This window comes from Xyrauchen texanus, chromosome 30 (genome assembly GCF_025860055.1).
Source record: "Xyrauchen texanus isolate HMW12.3.18 chromosome 30, RBS_HiC_50CHRs, whole genome shotgun sequence".
NCBI lineage: Eukaryota > Metazoa > Chordata > Actinopteri > Cypriniformes > Catostomidae > Xyrauchen > Xyrauchen texanus.
Window position 1 is genome coordinate 33,185,327 of NC_068305.1, and position 19,456 is coordinate 33,204,782.

The 19,456-nt window shown below is 37.4% G+C and overlaps 1 protein-coding gene across 1 annotated transcript in view; it reads left to right on the top strand.

The window, feature by feature from the left end:
• The window catches only part of LOC127624458 (protein Mpv17), a 39,029-nt gene that overhangs the window by 14,953 nt on the left and 4,620 nt on the right, over positions 1 to 19,456 (top strand). The window contains exons 3-7 of the mRNA XM_052099285.1: positions 480 to 595; positions 4,195 to 4,287; positions 5,597 to 5,692; positions 18,381 to 18,413; positions 18,531 to 18,583. Coding sequence (XP_051955245.1) covers positions 480 to 595; positions 4,195 to 4,287; positions 5,597 to 5,692; positions 18,381 to 18,413; positions 18,531 to 18,583 — 391 coding nt within the window. The remainder of the gene's footprint in view (positions 1 to 479; positions 596 to 4,194; positions 4,288 to 5,596; positions 5,693 to 18,380; positions 18,414 to 18,530; positions 18,584 to 19,456) is intronic.

Below are 19,456 nucleotides of genomic sequence, written 5' to 3' on the forward strand. Positions count from 1 at the left end.
TTAAAGGTCATTTTGGGGTGACTGGATGGCTACATTTTATGTCTTTGCATCCATTTAACTACAACAGTAAATGCAAAATTAGTTGAATCCATAATTCGGATTATTATACTTTTTTATGTGCTTTGTAATTGTTGGTAATGAACTCGGTATACGTGGCCCGAATTAGTAAAAAAATTCACCTATTTAATTATAAAAATATTATCCTAAAGGTAAAAAAGCCATAATTTGCTATCTTTTACATTTCACCTATAGTAACTAGAATAGATCAACCCAAGACCCAAGTATGGCGCCTCTCCTTATAACTATCACTCAGTAGATATGCAAGGAGGTGAATGGGATGGCAAAAATGAATGAGTCTTTCCTTTCAGCTCTCATTGGTGTGTTTACCTCTGTGCGGTACCTCACGCTGGGCACTGGGGGACAGACAGCTGCCCGACTAGCAGCCTTTCTGTTTCTCATTCACGCTCCCTCTCTTCCAGGCTCTCTGGTGGGAGTGGGCGATGTCATCTCTCAGCAGCTGATTGAACGCCGTGGAATGGCCAATCACAGCGTAAGACGTACCGCCAAGATGATGAGCATTGGCTTCTTCTTTGTCGTGAGTCTCCTGTGTTTCTTTTCCATTTGCCCATTTTTGTCCCCTTGGGGTCTTCCAGCATTATTACACTAGACTGGTTTATTTTACATATGGGTCCAAGGGACCTACATTAAAAAAAAGTTAAACCTAATTCATATACTACACAACAATCAGAACACGTGCTAAAAACCAGTGTTGTATAAAATATAAATTTGTCTTACTTGAATAAAAGTTACTACCTTCATGGAAACTGACTCAAGTTAAATTTAATGTTGTTCATGAAAAAACGACTTAAAATAACTGATTTTAAATTTACTTAAGTGTCAAAAGTACAAGTAAATTGCATAAATTACAGAGCTGTTCATTAAACCTATATAAACCAACTTATTTGATTGGTGGTGCTCATCATTTACTCACCCTCATGCCATCCCAAATGTGAATGACTTTCTTTCATCTGCAGAACACACACAGATTTTTAGAAGATTATTTCAGCACTATAGGTCAATTCAATGCAAGTGAATTGTGGCCAGACATTTCAAGCTACAAAAAGCACATTAAGGGAGCATAAAGATATCCATACTACTACAGTGGTCAAATCCATGTCCTCTAAAGCGATTCAGTTGGTTTTAGGTGAGAACAAACCAAATTACAAATTTTCACTGAATATCTTGCCATTTCAATCTCTGAAATCAAGCTTGAAATCACGATTGTGCCTACTTTCCAGTGCTTGACGCATGCGCAGAGCTTGGATGGTGCTAAAGGAGGTGTAATCAAGCTTAAAATCCTGATCTTCAAGGAGACTGCTAATGTCAAGATTTATAGTCGAAAAAGGAGTTATATTTTGGTCTATTCTCACCCAAAACCAATTGGATCCATTCAGAAGACAATGGTGAAACCACTGGAGTCTTATGGATTACGCTTATGCTGCATTTATGTGCTTTTTGGAGCTTCAAAGGTCTGGCCACCATTCACTTTCATTGAATTGACCTACATAACAGCTATTATTCTTCTGAAGATCTTTTTTTTGTTTGTGTTCTGCAGACACTTTAAAAGATTCGACTCAAATGATTCTTTCAACAAATCACACATCACTATCGCCGATTTGCATGCATTTTTACACATACAGCTGTTTTTTTGCTGTGTTCAGTTGCAGAAGTAACAAAAGGGTCTGGAGAAATTAATCTGACTAAAAGTATCAATTTTCTCTTCAAAATGTAAGTGAAAGTAAAAGTCCAAAGAAATATGTGTACTCAAGTGAAGTAGAAAGTTAAAAAACTGTACTTAAGTACAGTGACGAAGTATTTGTACTTCGTTACTATACACCTCTGCTAAAAACGCGTACTGTCTCTTTAAGAAAACCAGCATTTCTGTTAAGAGTTTCTGTACTTTTAGAAGAGTGCATGTTAACAAGAGAGACTTGAAAGGCTTTATCTCATCTGTGCTATGCATGAATCGAATTACATTTGTAATTTTATAGTTTTTAATTAACAACTGATTGTAGACTACAGAAAGGGTATTAAAAGAAACATTATTCAATGACAAATGGGTCGCATGGATCTCATCTTTGGACGCACAATAAACTGAACCATTTTTACTCTCAACACGCAGTGAAAAGATCTTGCTGCTGAATACTTTACTACACTGGTGAGTGAAATCTTAACATTTATCTGCTTGTTGGCAATATATTCAATTCAGTCACATAGTGTGAAATTTGGTTGCAGATGCGAGTGATATTCTCACATTGTAGTAGAGGGTTGTGCTTGGAGTAAAAGATAGATCTGGGATTTAAGAATCGATATAGTTCAAATGAAGATTGCGTGTGAATATTTTTACCCACCCCTATTAAAGGATGTTTTTTTTAGCTGGAAAAATGTATTAGTTAAAGTTAAAACAGGTGGTAAAAACTAAACAAGCAATGACGGGTTGAAAGGTGTTCGTGACTGCAAATGTTTACAAGTCTGGCAAGTAATGACCATTGTGAATCATATTTGTGTGTGCACATGGTGATTGACATTTGACACAATCACTGAATGTCCTGCTCATCCCTTCCTCTCACTTTCGCTGTAATACACATAAAGTGCTAATGCACTAGTTCTGTCCAAATGACTTGAGGTCTAATCTGCAAATGGCCTGTATGATTCAAAGCTTTTACAAGCCAGAGCACATTTGATTCAGGCTTTAAAACATCAGACCTCTGTCGTTATTATTAGCGCAGTAAAATCTGTTTCACATCTGTAAGAACAAAAGGGTGAACACACAGGTTAGAGCTTCAATGGCAATGGTGTGCTGCACCTGCTCAAATGATTTTAAGAAGGAATATTTAAAAGACCTATGTCAGAGTTTCTGTTTCAAACTGTCTTTATAAAATAGAGCTGTATTTATAATGTATTTCTGACTTTGGTTGGAGTGCTTATTTTCTATTGGATGTTTAGGGCTATATGCTGCCCAATCAACCGAATTAATAGAAGCTCACTATGACTTATTTTGAAAGGTCAGGAAATATTGCAAAAAGACTACTGCAAAAGAATACAGCTGTGTTCATTGTGCATAGAATAGGGCCGGATCTAGGGGGTGCTAGTGTGGGCTAGTCAGTGCTGCATGATTGCTTGAATTAAGATTTAAATTACAATATGTTCTAGTGTGATTACCTTAAAATGCTGTGAAAATTCAGCAATTCAGTTAGCACCTCGGTCAGCACTGTTTGAGCATTATCCATTATACCACTATAATACAGAATTGAACAGGAGGTTTTGATCCTTTTGGTTAAACTTTGTATTTTTCCATGATTTAGATGACATTTACGTGGAATTGCCCAACATATGCATAGTATGAATTTGTAATGTCCTGTGTATGATAGAACATGTAAATAATGTTGTTTTAAACTGCAAAAAAAAAGTGCAAAACTGTTTAATGTTTATAAATGTGCAAAAATAACCTTTTAATGTCATTTTCTTTTATTTATTTTTATTTATTTTTTGTCTTTTTACATGTATATTCTTTTTATTTTGTATTGTGCCTCTCATTAAAAAAAATTGTCCGGAATAATAATATGCTAAATTATTTATTGTTAGAACAGTAAAGAAGCTTTTGTAAATGTGTGATATATATATGTATTTGTGAGATATATAAATATAAATAGATTCAGATTAAGTTAAATTTTTGTTAAATAAAAAGTTAATTTAGATGTTGCCACATGAAGCTAATTTTTAGGTTATCTGACAAAAAAGTTTTTATTGTGGCCTTGACAGATTTCGTCTGATTTGACTGACAATTTCCAGCAATATTTGTCAAGGGGGCAAGTTTCAGTGGCAATTGATAGCAATCAGTTGTCAATGTTTACTGAAACACCCCCAGGAGATTCTGTTTGACAGATTTATGACAGAAACCACACTGGGAAACATGAATTCACAAATGATTTGAGCTAATTACAGCATGACATTTTCATAAATGCAGCATAAACAAATGAAACCACTGGCACCACCTCTAGATTCTAAGCATGTTTTCATAATTGTAGACTGACCGTGTTCATGATTCTGCTCTTTTTTTATTTTTTATTTTTTTTGGTTGTGCTTTACTGACATGTTTTATAAGTTTAATAAAGCATTTTCTATATTTTGCAGGGTCCCGTAGTGGGTGGATGGTACAAGGTGTTGGACAAACTTGTCACTGGTGGCAATAAAAGTGCAGCCCTGAAAAAAATGCTTGTTGACCAGGTGAGGCATGCAATGTATGAGAGAGATTTACAATGGTCGATAATCTTTTGTGCTATACAGATAAAAGAAAGCCATACATGTTTGGAACAACATGAGGGTGAAACCTGTAAATGAAATGTACATTTTCATTGTCCCTTTAAATATGAATAGACCCAAGGAAAGTTGTCCTAGAGCTAACTGTCATTTCTTTTTGAAGAGTATGCAAAGTGCTTAGGAGCTGCTGTTGATGCGTGCTTTTATCCCTTTTGGGTATCCCTTCCGAGCTGTCTCTTCATGCATGTCAAGTAATCCATCCCTTGATAGGCAGTTAAACAAATGAGTGTTTGCATAATTCATTGTTTACATGATTGGTGGAATGATTATACAGGATGAAGCAGTCAAAGGCACACAAGACGGGCCCTCTCCCTGGCACCAGATTACACCCAAACAACAGTGCTTACAACACAAACATTTTTCTCCCACTTTTATCACCAAAAACAGATTCTAGGGCTATTTTTAGAGACCCACTTACACAATTCCTGTTGCAGCCCATACCACCAGGGAGAATGTGTGTGGTTGCTGTCATCCATGAATGTTACATTTGTTTTATTGAGATTTACAGTAGGAGAAATGGCTGTATATACCTACAAAGAAATACTCAGATGCATATTTTGGCATAACTAGATAATTCTTTTCATTTGATAATCGATTAGATAGTTTGTCCAAAAATTGGAACTCCGTAATCATTTATTTATAATAAATATATCCTCATGATATTCATAATATCTATGACTGACTTTCATCAGCAGAAAACAAAAGGAGATGTTAAGCTGAATGTAAGCATCAATCGGCATTGACTTTCATTGCATCTTTTGACAATGCAATGAAAGTGACTGGTAAATGAGGATGAAAATTTGACATGTGAATGTTTGCTTAATGTCTGATTTTAGTTGCTGCTTGTGTTGCCGCATTGTTAAAGATGATTTCTGTAATGAATCTACCTGGGGTGTTCTTTTGAAAAACCAGACAGGGAAGCATTCCACTAGTTTAGTGTGCTGATAATAAATGCATGAATCAGTATTTCAGTGCCTCCTTGATAGCTAACATATACCATGCATATTTTAGCAGATCTGTCAATGTGAGGCTGTGGTCTATATATTAACAATTAGTCTGGAATAGTAAGTATAATATAAAGGTATTTAATTTAATAAAATTAATAAACTTTCAACTTAAAACATTCAACTTAATAAACTATGTATATTTATGTAATCTGCAACTGAATGACAAGTAAGCTGCACTCTTAACCAATTTGATCTTTGTATATCCACAGGTGGGCTTTGCGCCATGTTTCCTGGGTGCTTTCTTGGGAATATCTGGAGCTCTCAGTGGACTGACAATGGAGGAGAATGTAGCCAAGCTCAGGCGGGTCAGTTTAACATAATTATCTTCAGAAAATAAAGCAAACATTGCCATTTCAATAAACTGTAACAAGTTAAAAACGTCTCTGCATACCAGAGTTAAAGTCAAGACCAGACCCTCCAAGACCCAGAACTATTTGTCAGACTATTACCAGACCCCTTAAAGGCCAAAGTATACTTCTGGTGTCCGCGTTGCGGATCCCACCACGCAAAGTATGCACGGCGCAAATTTCGTCATCAGCACAGTCCACACGGACTGACTGCGTGTGGCTCAAATTTTCTCGACAGCCGGATGCAGTCCTCGTCTGTGTGTGTTTGTATTTGTTCGCAGTCAGAAGAGCCCATTTACACCTGGTATTAATATGTTTTTGGTGATCTGAATACAACTGGTTAGCACTAAATACAGGTCTAAACAGGGTCTAAAACTTCTTGTGATCAGATCACAAAGGCCACATGTGGGCCACCCCATCAGTAATCCTGAAACTCCACTCTCACCAGCTCTTTGTTGTCTTCAGTAACAACACCGATGCTTATATTGGTCCAGCATAATTAGAGAGTATTTGCATTTATGGAAAGATGGAGGGAAGGTTAGCTGGACTGGCGAAGAGTGACTTATGGGCTTGTAGGAACAACTGTTGATGCAGCATTGCACTCTGAGTGGGAGCCATCAATTATTTATGTAGGGAAGGTGGCTGAGTTAATATGAGACTGAAAGGTCAGTCACCTAAATGTCAGAAAAGACAGAAAGCTAATGATAAATGTGCTCATTAGGCCAAACAGCCTGTGCAAAATAATTGTGAGGTGAAAGCCAATCACTTAAAACACCTTTGGTAAAGCTTTTGGTTAGATTGTTGTTACCTTGGAACTTACCTTTAAAGAATATCGTTCTGATCCTTTAAAACATGTTTCATAGGAACATACACCTACTGGTTATTAGTTGGACTGTCATTGGCTTAAACAGGTTAAAACTTGTCATGGACGTTGAAGGTGTTCACCTTGTTTAAAGTCAAGACATGACTGCAGTAGTGCCCTTTAGAACACAATTAAACACCACTCTATTAAGGCAGTTTTGATACTTTGAAGCGGTAGCTTGGTGGGTAAGGGTTTGGTCGAGTAATGGAAAGGTCATAGGTTCGATCTCTAGTTGGAATGAAAGATTTGGAGAGCTCAATGGGAATCCGCTGGATCAGGAATTTTGACAGATTTCCCGTGGAAATTTCCCTATGAAAATTTGGTGGAAGGTTCAAGTTTGGTGTAGTTTGGCATTTGAACTCGCAACGTTGACTTAGTTAAATGTATAAGGTGGCTTGGTTTAGCAGTGGCCTGTGTGGGCAGTGCTTTGTATGTAGAAAACACTGAATATTCACAATGGACAAGAACGTCATTATAGTGAGTGAGTGTCTCTTTTACTTAATTCTTCCAGAGTTTGAAATGCAGCATAAAAATTGGCTGCTTGGCAAGTAGCTTTTGCGGCTTTCACACTCATTTCATATCTTATCAAGCCTTCTTTGCTTGCAGAATTTCCAGCCTGCTCAACGTTTTTGCAAAGCTGAAATTTCGTGCTTCATTACTTGTTTGGCTGCAGTTTCCAAGTGAAATATCCAGCAGGTGGCACCAAAGCCAAGCAAAATTAGGTTGTAATCAGATGATGTATTTAGGGGAATTTTAGATGGAGGTTTTAATATGTAAAATGTATGTTCCTAACTTAAGACTTTACCCTAAACCTAACCAAATGTGTCCGGAAAGGTAAATGAGAGTTTAACAAACCAGACTTCCTTACCCTTAAACAACACCTAACCCTAACCGATAATATATTTTTTTTATTGAAAGAGATGCAAAGATATTCAATACAAAGGTGATTGGTCCACAAAGAAATTCAATACAAAGGTGATTGGTCCACTAAATATTGAAGTATGCATTAAAATTATAATTTTAATAAAAGTCATACTAATACATTTCCTAAGGTTACAGCAAGAAAACTTTACATGAAAAGACGTGATGGATACATGGGTCTATTCTAAGGTTAGGAGTGCACAACCTACATATACATTTGTTTCTGGATGATGATGATAAATACTTTATTGTCAGACAAGTCTGAAATATTTCTTGAATCACAGCAGCTCCATTTACAGCATCACAGAGAAGACAAAAAAAAAATCATGGTGTATTGGTGAGATGCAAGATCCAGAGATCTTGCCAGAGTCATGACCTTCAAGGGAGCTGAAGGATGTATCATGTTCTTTGATATACCATTATCCTGATAAGATGGAAAAAGAGTGGGCGAAGAAAGAGCTGACACTAGAAGGCTGATGTGTGGTTTTCACACATCTATTTGGTTTTATGGCTCAGTCACAGCGAGGGCTTGGTTGCCCCTTTGTGGGAACAATTGAGGCAAATGGTCCAATGCTGTAACTCTTTGATCTCCAGTGTGTGTGGTTATTTTAAGGAACCGTCCGTCCCTGTCCCCCCCCCATAACTAGAGTAGGCTGTTCTTCATGATGGGTTGCAGAGGGGAGACTAAACCAATTTATGATTCATTGGAATGTGTGGTTTGGCAATCAAGTTGTGAGAACCCTTTGTTTAATGTGAGGGCTTTGTTTTATTGTGTAATGTGGGTGAGAGAAGAAGAGACCCGTGTCCTGTGAGGCCCTACGTATACATGCAGTTATACACTTATTTCTTCAGTTATTTAAAAGAGGGAGGGTTGTAGTTCTTTAAAAATTGATTATTAAAGGGTCCCATATTTTGTAAAAATTTTCTGGTTGATCCTCTAAGAGAATATACTTTTTTTTTTTTTTCCCTCAATTTTTAGAATCATTAAATCACGAAACCATAATGAAGCTTTGGGTGTTTTAGTCGATTTCCACTCCACTCTAGCTATCAGGGTTGCAAAAGCAAAGGCCTGTTCTTTATTGTCAGTGATTTGAAAATGTTCACCTCTGACACCAAACAAGGCCATTTATAGGGTTAAGTTGAATATTTAAATTAAAAGCTTAAATTATCAAACACTGAAAACCAACAATCTCTCAATTTAGAACAGGACCAAAACATGTGGGCTAAATCTGCCTTACCTAAATTGCATCGATCACGTTTCATCCACATTTAGGGTCTTACATTAATTTGGTCTTACTGTAAGGCAGGGGTCTCAAACTGCCGGCCCGTGGGCCATTTACGGCCCCCCTCCCTCCTGCCCGCAACTGATGTAAAAAATATAACATAATCCGGCCCACAAAACTATAAAAAATTTTTTGTAGTTGCCTCATGCCAATTTAAAATACCCCTTCATATTAGAACATGAATATTAGAAACAAGAACACGATTCAATAAAATAAAAAATAAATAAAAAACTTGAACGTGTAAAAAAAAAAAAAAAAAAAATGCGCATTCTGGCATATTTGATAAGAGAGCTGATTTTGGTCACATGAGGTTATTTGTTTGGCTGCTAACAGAAACGAAAATATGTCTCTTTCCAAAACGAAAAGAAAAGTGGATGATGAAAACAGACAGTTTCAAGAAAGATGGACATTGCAGTATTTTTTTGTGGAGTTTAATGGAAATGCTACCTGTCTGATATGCAAAGAAAAAGTCGCAGTCCTAAAGGAGTATAATCTCAAGCGTCATTACTCAACTAAACATGGAGAACAATATGAGAAGTACCAGGCAGACGAGAGAGAAAAAACAGCCATGAAGTTGAAGAGAGAGCTAACATCCCAGCAAAGCCTTTTCCACAAAGCCAAAAAGGATGCTGATGCTGCAGTTGAAGCAATTTATGTGGTGAGTGAGTTGATCGCTAAAGCAGGAAAGCCGTTCACTGAAGGGCAGTTTATGAAGGATTGTATGTTAAAAGTCGCTGATATTCTATGTCCAGAAAAGAAGGGCTTGTTCAACAATCTCTCTCTATCGGCAAACACAGTGGCAGAGCGGATTAGCGAGTTGTCGAGTGACATTTATGATCAGTTGCTAGAGTTTTCACTGCGTACTCTGTGGCGCTTGACGAAAGCACAGACAAAACGGACGTTGCGCAGCTAGCCGTTTTCATCAGGGGCATTAATGAACAATTTGAAGTGAAATTTGAGTTTGTGTCCAATGCACGGCCGTACCACAGCCAACGATATATTTCAGCAGCTGTGCGACGCGATTGAGCACGCTGGTTTGCCGTGGAACAGACTAGTAGGCATTACCACTGATGGTGCCCCATCTATGACAGGCAAAAAAAACGGATTGGTAGCGCTGGTACAAAGAAAGTTAGAAGAGGAAAATTCAGATCCAGCAGTTGTTCTGCACTGCATTATACACCAACAGGCCCTGTGCAGCAAATGCTTGAAATATGAACATGTCATGTCTGTTGTCCTGAAATGTATCAATTTCATCAGGTCGAGAAGTTTACAGCACCGCCAGTTTCGGGCCTTTTTAGAAGAAATTGAGTCAACATATGGCGATGTACTTTACTGAGGTGCGCTGGCTCAGCAGGGGGAATATCCTGAAGAGATTTTATGAGTTAATAGCAGAGGTGAAGAGATTCATGGAAGATGGCAGAATGGATGTTCCTGAATTTGATGATCCTAAATGCGTCATGGACCTTGCATTCTTAGTGGACATAACACAGGAGCTGAACATCCTTAACTTGAAGCTCCAGGGTCCTGGTCAGCTCATCACAGCAGCATATGAAAGTGTGAAAGCCTTCTCCACAAAGCTGAGATTGTGGAAAACTCAGCTTTCTGCAAAAAACCTCAGTCATTTCACTACATGCAAATCTCTTGTGGCGGAGGGCACAGCATTCAGTGGTGACGAATATGCCTCTGCTATTGACAACCTACTGGAGGAATTTGATCAGCGGTTTGCTGACTTCAAGTCACACCGTGACACTTTCCAGCTGTTCGCAGATCCCTTCTCAGCTGACGTGGAGAGTGTCCCAAGTGTGTTGCAAATGGAACTTATTGAATTGCAGTGCAACAGTGAGCTAAAAACTAAATTCAGAGAGGCACAGGGAAAAGCAGACAAGATTGGACAGTTTTTGAGAGAGTTACCTCCATGCTACCCAGAGCTGTCCAAAGTGTTCAGTCGGGTAATGTGCCTTTTGGAAGCACATATCTGTGTGAGAAACTTTTCTCAACTATGAACTTCAATAAATGCAAGTACAGGTCCAAGCTTAGTGATGCCCATCTTGAAGCTGTGCTCAGGGTTTCAACTGTGACCTCCATCAGGGCAAACGTGGCTCAGTTGTGTGAGCAGAAGCTGCCAGGTGTCTGGCAAGAAATAGAATAGTGTGTAAATGTATTCAGGGATTGCATGTGTTCACTGCAAGGTTGTTAGTTCAGTGCAAAGCTTTGACCATTTATTTAAGTTAAAATAAAGTAAGGTGAAAAGAGTTGCACTAACTGTTAAAATTATATTAAATATATTGTTAAATAGCCTATATCTGTTTTATATACTGATGTATGACACAAATGTGTTAGTTACATAATCTGAAGTAAATGAGAGCTAACGTTTCAGCAAGTGAAGTAAATTTCCAGAAAAATATTGTGCTTTCTTGTTGTGCTTGAATGGCCCTCCTATGGCCCTCCTATGAGCTTTCGTTCCCAGCAGTGGCCCCCAGCAAATTTGAGTTTGAGACCCCTGCTGTAAGGAGTCCCATAAATAATGTTTAGCTGAATCAGGTTGAGTCTTGCACACGAAGAAGTTCCATTAACCCTGATAAGAGCTTTATCCCAGGTATCCTCCGATATATCAGTTCCTCTTCTACCCATTCTGCTTTTGTATTTTCTATTGATTTATATTTTGAAGTGACATTATTAAGTTGTATATTTTGAGATGAGGCCCTTAAGGTGTAAAGGGACCAGTAAAATAGCTTCCAATAGTGATTCTGAAGACAGTCGTGGGAGTTTAGAGCTCTTAGCTTGGGTGACGGACTTGAAGGTAGCAAAAAAAAAACATTGAGTTTGGAAGATTGCATTTTTAGCAAGATCACCATAACTAGCAAAAACATTATCTATTAAAAAGTCACTGCATTTAACCAAACCCAGATTTTGCCATTGCTTAAAGGTAAAATCTAGTTTAGCGGCTGGAAAGAGGTGGTTGTTATATATGGGGCTTTGCAAGGATAAGTCAATTCGTTGAAATGCTTGTCTGAACTGGGTCAATATCTTGAGAGTTGAGCTTCCTATTCGACTTGAAGTTAAGTGCGATGGCGAGAAAGGTAAAGTTGTTGTAATAAAAGCAGCAAGAGATGATGACTTCCACATTTTAGCCTCCACCACACGCCAGTCCGTATTTGGAGCTTGGAACCATCCATCCATCCATCATCAACCGCTTATCCTGTGTACAGGGTTGCGGGGGAGCTTGGAACCAATATACAATTTTTAGCAAATTCGCTGCCCAGTAAGAGTTAATTAAATTGGGAAGTGCCAATTCACCATTTCTTCTTTGTCTCTAAAAAAGCTTTTTTTATATCCTTGGCATTTTACCCTCCCATAAAAAAGACATCATTAACTTACTAGCCGAATGGAAAAATGACTTTGAAATAAATACAATAATCTGGGCAGCACGTTCATTTTAACATTTTTTTTACCTGCCAGAGAAAGATGTAGAACACTCCATCGTTGGAGATCAGATTAGAGTTTTCTAACCCTTGTGCGACCTTTGGGACATTTTTGTCTTTCATTTTTGTTTTTTCGATCATTGTGGCTGTGTTAACATTACATTTTGCCAAAGGTGTGTATTTTTGGGGGAATTTTGATTCAACCTCAGTTCCTATAATTCATCTATAATACATTGTGTACACAAAATAGTTCCACTTAGGACCTTAAGGACAAAAATGTCCCCATTGAAACTCATTAAAACAGCAATATTTGATCCCAGTGCCATTAAAGCCTAACATAATGAATTCTATGATATTATGCTTTCATTCCGGAGCCCTGGATTCAAAAGTAAAACATTTGGAATTCTCATTGTGTATTCTCACACTTCTCTCTCTGTGTGTGTGTGTGTGTGTGTGTGTGTGTGTGTGTGTGTGTGTGTGTGTGTGTGTGTGTGTGTGTGTGTGTGTGTGTGTGTGTGTGTGTGTGTGTTAAAAAAACAACAACTGTGGCATTATGTAAACAAACTGGCATTTAAATGTTTAAAATCCTGAATATGATTTGAATAGTTTTTTGACATGGATATTTTTGGTCCTCTTTTTGTGCAGTGTCAGATTTAAAAAACTCAGTACCATAATGCATCAAACCCCCCCCCCCATTAGCAAATCTCATTAGCAAATCTCATTAGCATTTAGGATAGGGAAAATAATATTAATATATAATATTATTATGGCAGTTTTTTGACAGACATTTTTGTCCTCTAAGGACCTCGGAGTAACACAAGGGTTAAGGATTATAATTGGCTTTGAACAGACCAGAGTATGAACGGGTGATATTAATTCCTAAATATTTAAATCCTTATTCTGGCAAAAGGGCAAGTCTGTCTCCATGATCTAATCTGCCTTATGATCAGTGTTTTTACAAATTGAGGCAAATCCAAATTCGCATATAAATAATTCCACTCAATCCTGTTGAAAGCTTTCTCTGCATCTTGAGAAATAATGACCTCAGGAATATCTTCCGACGTGGGAGAATGTACAACGTAGTTTACGAATATTAATAAAAGAATGATGCCCTTAAACAAATCTGGTTGAATGAGATAAAATCTGGAATTATGTTTTCTACTCTGGAAGCCAAGATTTTAGATCAGGGTTCCTCAATAGGCTGCCCGGGGTCCACATCCGGCCCATGAGAGACAAATGTTCGGCCTCCGCTAAAGGTCTGTCAGTGCTAGAGATTAATATATTGAATGCTGTTAAAGCATTTATTTGCCTAATTTGGCATAACCGTTTCATTATGTTCTTTCCACAGTGTTGATGCATTCTAAGGAATATATACCTGTGTTTTTATGCAAGTGAGTTGAGTAAAGAGCACTGTTGCATAAATATACGCCCTATTTATACTGTATTTGCACTTGGATTTTGCCACGAGTATATTTCAATTGGACTCCCGAACCCAATTACTATTTTTATAATGCCTGGATTAATGCCTGGATAATATAACACAAGGTACTGTATACAAATATAAATACAAATGGAATAGTGCACAATAAGAATAACATTGTACAGTAAAAAATATGATCCATAGCCTAATATTTAAAAATAATATATAAGAAAATATTGGCTAACAATCTTTTCTTTATTGAAATTATTGCAATACTTTTGTGATATTATCCTTAAGAACAATAACAATATAAACACTAATAGGTCTAATAATTTAATCAGCCATTAGGGAAAGTGCCGGGAGTAGATCCCGTTTGGAGATGAGCAGGAACTCTTGACTTGCTTGGAGGACATGGAGATCCAAATTGTTAATTTAAAGTTAGTTTTTTTTACCCCATCAGGCAAAGGTTTGTATACAAACAAAATGTTCACATTAGTTTGAATGAATAAAACGGGCCCGGGACAAACTTCAGATGAAAGGCCTATACACATATCATTACATCGAGGGTCATAGCCCTTGACTTTGTATTGTTGACAGAATTTGGCCCTTGGTGAAAACTTATTGTGGAACCCTGTTTTAGATTATATTTTAACATCTACATTTAATAAAGAAATAAGCCTATAAGAACTACAATCTTGTGCATCTTTACCTGGCTTCAGAAGAACTGTAATAAGAGCCTTTTGTGAGGTTTTGGTGGTAACATCGAATGTTTAAGGGAGAGGAGCCAATTATTTTTTATGTAGATCTCAACAGGAAAACCATCCGGCACTGGGGCCTTTCTGCTCGGCATAGCCTTAGTTCAGTCCTCCATTTCCTGAAGCTGTAAAGGTAAGTCTAAATTTGTCCTTTTTGTCTTGTTCAATTGTGGGGATGCTCTTGTCAAGTCCATGTCTTTGCATACCATAACCAACCATGCTGGGAACCCTAGGAATAAAGAAGTAAGTCATGGCATTTAATATGAAATCGAGTACCCAAAGTACCAAAAACGGACCAACAGTATATAAGCACTTAAACAGACTGCAATCGCATAAACATTCAAGTGGTGCAGAGCAACATCTTAATAAACTATTCAAAAATAATGTAGCTCTCCTCCTCTAGGGTGCTGAATAAATTGGTATCCAACATGATCTTTAAAAACAAAGTGCTTGACATTAACTCAGCAATCTATTTAAATGGGGCATATCAATTATGTCAGCACAAATACAGTACATAAACAACATGATAAAGTTTAAACCTCAATTATGCCAGGAGAGGTACTCCATCCATTACCGGTATGTTATATTAGGCCTACCTACTATAGACAATGGCTCTTCTGTAATTCACATAATTGTTTCCCGACCACACCAAAGAGTTATTCAAATGAAGCAACCCATTGATCATAAAACTTCTGAGCTTCATCAGAGTGAATGTGTAATCCTGCTGGATGGAGCAACTGGAAACGTACTCCCTTCTGGTACAGTTCATGCTTAACGTTTTAAAAAGCTCCGTGTTTCTTGGCAAGACCCGCAGAGATGTCTACATTAATCCTCAGAGTAGAGCCTTTATATTGCACCTCATGTACAATCTAAGCACTCTTTCCTTCTGCTGGAATCTATGAAAGAAAACCACTAATGGACAAGGAGGTCTTCCTTCCTGTGGTTTTGCGCCCAGAGAATGAGCTTGCTCCAGTTCAGGGGGCTTTTAAAAAACTTCTTGACCCAAATTTCCATCAGCATCTTGGAAACAAATGTGGTTGGAGATTGGCCTTTCTCACTGTCCTCTGGAACATTTAGGATCCTGAGATTTGCTCTCCGAGGTCGGTTCTCCCAAGTCCTCAATCTAAGAGTGTCGCATTTTGTTCTTTCTTGTTTTGGCAGCAGCCAGTGCGTTGAAATTATTGCCCGCCAGCGATTCTGTTGCACACAACCAGGCCTGAAAACCAACGACTGTTTCTTATTTACAGATGCTTGAAGCGAGGCCAAACATTCTTGAATAAGGGAAGAGATATCTTCTTTCAGCTCAATTGGTTGTTTCGTCAGCTCTTTTAGTTGGTTCTTAGGGACACCGTCATTGCATGAAGAAGCTTCTTCAGACTTTTCCACGCTAGCCATCGCTGCTATTTTGCTAGCTATGCTAGTTTGAGGTGTTAGAGGAGCATTTGCTACTGATTTGTTTTTGCTCATCCTGCGGGATATATATATATATTGTATAACAACACATTACTGTTATACAATTCATATATACATATCTTTACATTAGTGTTTTTTATAAGTCTATATAAGATAAAAAATCAACCTCTATTTATTTTAGTGCTGTGGTTTGACTCTACTTGAAACTCATCAGGACACGTCTTGGCTTGCTTGATTTGTCTGCTGCACTTGAGACTTGATGGTTAAGACTTGAGATTTGCTTGTGACTTGAACATGTGTGACTTGCTCCCACATCTGTGTCATAATACTGCATCGCCAAACCAGAAGTCCCAACCAATAGTATTCTAAAATGCAAATTCAAAATAATAAATAAATAAATAAAACACACATTTACTGAAGCAACCATGTCATTTTGTGTCGCTTCTATGCCACTTTCAATTTCGTGCATCTTTGGCTGGTCTCGAACCGCTGTTGTCGAATCCAAAGTCCATTGATCTATCAAGGTGAGGTACCAAGCAATCTAACGATATTGGAATAAGTGTTTATATGTAGGTGGGTCTGTAATACAAGTGTTGAAATGTTTTGTTTTTTTACATCATGCATTGAAGTGGTTTGATATCATAACATAGTGAGTTATAGAATGAAAAAATATTTTTTATAAAGTCATAACCAGCAATTGTACACGTGATTTGTGTGACAATTAATAAAACGCACAGTTGGTGTAGCACCTCTAGTGTTCCTTAAACCAGGAAACTGCAGCAAAACGTAGAAAGCGGCACGTAAAAGTCCGTTTGCAAAAATGTATATAAAGAATCGTTCATTCTATGAGACCCGTTGGAAATTTCACCGTGCAGAGGTAAATGTTTCTGACCCTGTACGATTTGTTTGTGAAGTCATTTTAAATACCATCTCCCCACTGACTGCTTTCTCTTCCTTTACCAAATGACACTAGATGCACCATAGCCAACAAGTGTCGAGTCTAGAGAGTTGCTCTGCAGTTGATATTACATTGAAAGGTTAAGTGTGCATTAGCTTGTGGAAAAAACAAGATTAGAACTAACAACTCATCCGCTCATTATTGTCCTCATCATGAGCCGTTTGACAATTTATAGCCTGTTACTATAATAGAGCGATCACTGTCATGATGAAAAGACAGGAAAACTACAATGCCACATGCCATGGTGCATTTGTGTCTGGTGGCTTCATCAAGGTGCCTCCAGTATGAATCTCTGGGCCAATAGTAGTTAAAGGCATAGGTCACCCGAAAATTTAAATTGTCATAATTTACTCCTGTTGGTCCAAACCCATATAGCTTTCTTTCTTTTGTGGAACAATTAAAGGGATAATTGGTAGAATGTTAGCCTCAGTCACCATTCACTTTCATTGTCACTCAGTCACCATTTCACTTTGCAATGAGTGAATGGTGACTGAAGCTTATATTCTGCATAACTTCTTGTGTGTTCCATTGAAGAATGGACGTCATAAAGGTTCGGAACAACATGGGGGTGTGTAAATAATGACAATTTAGATTTTTGTGTGAACTATCCCTTTAACAGCCTTCTGTTTTCTACCTGTGGCCATTTTCCTGGGCATTCAGTATTTGGGTGGTCTTTGATGTAGCACACTTCTAAAGAATGCGATAAATTCTGCCAACTTGGCGTCCCTATTGAGTGTCTTTTTATTTCAGTCCAAAAATTAAACATTGTTCTGTTCCCGAGGGGCTAAATTCCTGTGACGTAAAACTGGGGGGGAAACAATATACTGACGTGTCAGCCTCACCCCAGGTGGTTGATGCCTTGTTCATTCTTAATTAGAAACTGTTAAGGCAAAGAGAACAAAAAAAAAAAACAAGTGTCTATTACGGGCTTCTTTTACACACTCAATCTCACTAAGTTGACCTTTCTAAAGATGGGATCGGTAAGGAAAGAGCCTTGGTTTGCCAGATGAGTTGATTTTTATGTGTCAGAATGGAAATGAGGGTGTTGGACTGTGTTTGATGTAGTGGGGTTTAGGTGTGTAGCTGTTACAGTGTGAAGAGCCCTTTAAGGGTAACCGTGAGTGGAGCCCCTCCAGCTGGGTCAGATAACACATGTATTAGTCATGACATGATGAAAGCATGAATGAACAGGTAATGAGTCCTTTTTTTGTCTGGGTGTCAGAAGCTTTGAGTTATGAAGACTTACAAGGGAATGAAATTAGTTTTAATCACTTGGTGTCTTGTAGTATTGAATTCTATTAGTTAAATTATACAAATAAATGAGATTTCTATGTTTTCTGAAGATAGGACTCCGGTACCTCGTTCAGTGTAAAAGTATAGGATTTTTTTGGTTTCATAACTCTAACCACAAAGAAAAGTAATTGCACACCTTCTAGTGTACGAGTTTATGTATCATTCCTGTTCATGGCAAAAATGTGAAGAATGAGTTTCACGCCAAGGTGTAATACTTAATTTAATGTAATTTAAGTGTTTGTAGAAATAGTGATGCTTGCTTCAATTTTTTTTATATATATTTACTCTTAATACTTCTAAACTTTTCCTTATCCAACAGGACTACCCGGATGCCTTAATCTGCAATTACTATGTAAGTGTTGTCTTGTTGAACTTGGCATTACATATAATTATATATCATTGGTTTAAAAATCAGTCCATCAGTAATTTTCTATTTAATGCAGTATCTCGTTGTACTCTGTTTCTCCAGCTCTGGCCACCAGTGCAGATAGCCAATTTTTATTTCATTCCTCTCCATCACAGGTAAAGTAAAAATTATATATATATATATATATATATATATATATATATATATATATATATATATATATATTTTTTTTTTTTTTTTTAATTACCTGTTTTAAAGGGACAGTTTGCCCAAATAATAATGACATTTCTCTCATTTACTCACCCTCATACCATTCCAGATGTGTTTGACTTTCTTTCTACTGCATAACACAACTTGTGATTTTTAGAAGAATATTTCAGCTCTGTAGGTCCATACAATGCAAGTGAAAGGGTGTCAAAATTCTGACACCCCAAAAAGCACCAAAACATCATAAAAGTAATCCATATGACTCCAGTGTTTTAGTCCATATATTCAAAAGTGATTTTATAGGTGTAGGTGAGAAACGGATCAATATTTATGTCCTTTTGTTATCAATAATTCTTCTCCCTGCCCTATAGGGTATGTTATGCATGAATAATGTGAATCACCAAAAATATAAGAAGAATGTGAAGGTTAAAGTGGGGATTGACTGAGCAGGGAGGAGTATTTATAGTAAAAAGGATTTAATTATTGACCTGTTTCTCACCCACACCTATCATATCACTTCTGAAGACATTGATTTAACCACTGGAGTCTGATGGATTGTGTATGCTGCCTTTTTATGTGATTTTTGGAGCTTCAGAATGTTGGCACCCATTCACTTGCATTATATGGACCAAAAGAGCTGAGAAATTGTTCTAAAAATCTTCATTTGAGTTCAACAGATGAAAAAAGTTACACATCTGGGATGGCATAAGGGTGAGTAAATTATTTAAAAAAACAAAATTGGGGGGTGAACTATTCTTTTAACCTATAAAGTCAAGTGATCATTGTGAGTACATTGCTGTGGGGCACTAATCCAACTTGGC